Here is a 2022-nt window from a genome sequence, read left to right on the forward strand (position 1 = left end):
AGATATATAAAATTACATTAGATATATAGAATACATTATATGTATATGTATATATATATATATATATATATTTTTTTTAATAAAATTAAATTAATTAAAAACTTTAAAATCTTCCGGAGTGTAGTCACATTTAGATAATTAGCGTATTACTCTTTTTTTCTCATTGTCCAAATAAACAAGATGAATATATGTGTCATACTAAAAAAAGAGTTTCTACAAACTGCAGGAAAATAGCGGAAGACGAAACAAATAATCTTACGTAAGCTGTTGTCACTGTCGACAGATAGAAATCTGCGAGTTAATATGATGCGATTCTTTGTGGAGCCAAGCATGAGATTTGATAACGTGAAGATATAAATACGTTCGCCGACTGTCGGTTGAACAATATGGTTTTAGTTAACAGACGGTTTCACACAATTAATTTTACAAGATGCGAATTTCACTTCCTGTGCTTCTGTGCCTTACTTTGGCTGCCTGCAGAAACATAGACTATCAGGATGACTTTGCCATGGGTAAACGAGAAGATGGCGATTTCCTCATTTCTAATAGAACGATTTTTAAGGTAAATTTCACTACTTCAATCGCAGTTATTCCCTGTATACGTTGAATTCGTAACAATTTATCTTAGAATTTTATACAAATCAGATTTTAATTACAAAAAAAACTTCAGAAACTTTTCTTGACTATACTTTAATTTACATAAACAAATGTTATAATCAGATCTCGTAGATATTAAAAGTATTGCATTCTATATGTTAAATCTTATCTGATATGTCTTAAATTTGCTGTTTAAATTTAATTCAACTTTATACTGTAATTTGTCACCAATTTACTTAAAACATTAGTAAAACAAAATAATGGTAGGACAAAATACTAGAGCACTATGCACAGCTACATTCACTTTATCAATTTATTCGTGAATTTTATCACTGATTGATTTTCAGATATTTAGACTTAGATAACCAAATAATGACATTCATATCTACCAATAATATTATTAATACTATTAATTCGTATTTATATATTATAGCCTCCCATTCCTTGGAAAGCTATGAGAGCAACGATCGGTATAAGTGCCCCAAAAAATGGAATGCTCACTTTTGTTAAAATCAGAAATTTAAAAGATCAACAGACAAAGTTTATACCAAGACCATATAGTCGAAAACATGTAGCAATAATCGTAGTGGGAAAGTTCGGAGAAGGAATGCTTGTACACATGGAAGGTTATGCAAAAAGCATTTTAACAACACCTGCTCCAAGCACGACTACTACTGAACCTAATGATAAAGACAACAGTAAATCTAGTAGCGAAGAAAGTAAAAGTACATCTGAAAGTAGCGAAGAAAGTAAAAGCACATCTGAAAATAGCGAAGAAAGTAAAAGCACATCTGAAAGTAGCGAAGAAAACAATGGCGATGGAAACAACGCATCCAACAACGGAAATGGAAATAATTCAGCTGAAGGTGGCGATGGAGGAAGCGCACCCAATGCTGGAGATGGAAACAATTCAGCCGAAAGTGGCGATGGAGGAAATAGCGCACCCAATACCGGGGATGGAAACAACAACTCAGCCGAAGGTGGCGATGGAGGAAATAGCGCACCCGATGCCGGGGATGGAAACAACAACAACTCAGTCGAAGGTGGCAATGGAGGAAACAGCGCACCCAATACCGGGGATGGTAACAACAATTCAGCCGAAGGTGGCGATGGAGGAAACAGCGCACCCAATGCCGGTGATGGGAACAACAATTCAGGCGAAGGTGGCGATGGAGGAAATAGCGCACCCGATGCTGGAGATGGAAATAACAACTCGGCCGAAGGTGGCGATGGAGGAAACAGCGCGCCCGATGCCGGGGATGGAAACAACAACTCAGCCGAAGGTGGCAATGAGGGAAATAGCGCACCCGATACCGGGGATGGAAACAACAATTCAGCTGAAGGTAGCGATGGAGGAAATAGCGCACCCAATGCTGGGGATGGAAACAACAATTCAGCCGAAGGTGGCGATGGAGGAAATAGCGC

At 37.4% G+C, this 2022-nt stretch overlaps 1 protein-coding gene across 1 annotated transcript; it reads left to right on the forward strand.

The window, feature by feature from the left end:
* Nucleotides 1–430: 430 nt before the first annotated feature.
* Nucleotides 431–2000, forward strand: LOC112456920 (N66 matrix protein-like; the record flags this gene model as incomplete). Its single annotated transcript, XM_025019733.1, has 2 exons — nucleotides 431–562; nucleotides 1031–2000. Coding segments are annotated over exons 1-2 (1102 nt in total), but the record flags the coding sequence as incomplete, so codon positions are not given.
* Nucleotides 2001–2022: the final 22 nt, after the last annotated feature.

This window comes from Temnothorax curvispinosus, unplaced genomic scaffold (assembly GCF_003070985.1).
Source record: "Temnothorax curvispinosus isolate PA1 unplaced genomic scaffold, ASM307098v1 QBEX01007306.1, whole genome shotgun sequence".
In the NCBI taxonomy this organism is placed as follows: Eukaryota; Metazoa; Arthropoda; class Insecta; order Hymenoptera; family Formicidae; genus Temnothorax; species Temnothorax curvispinosus.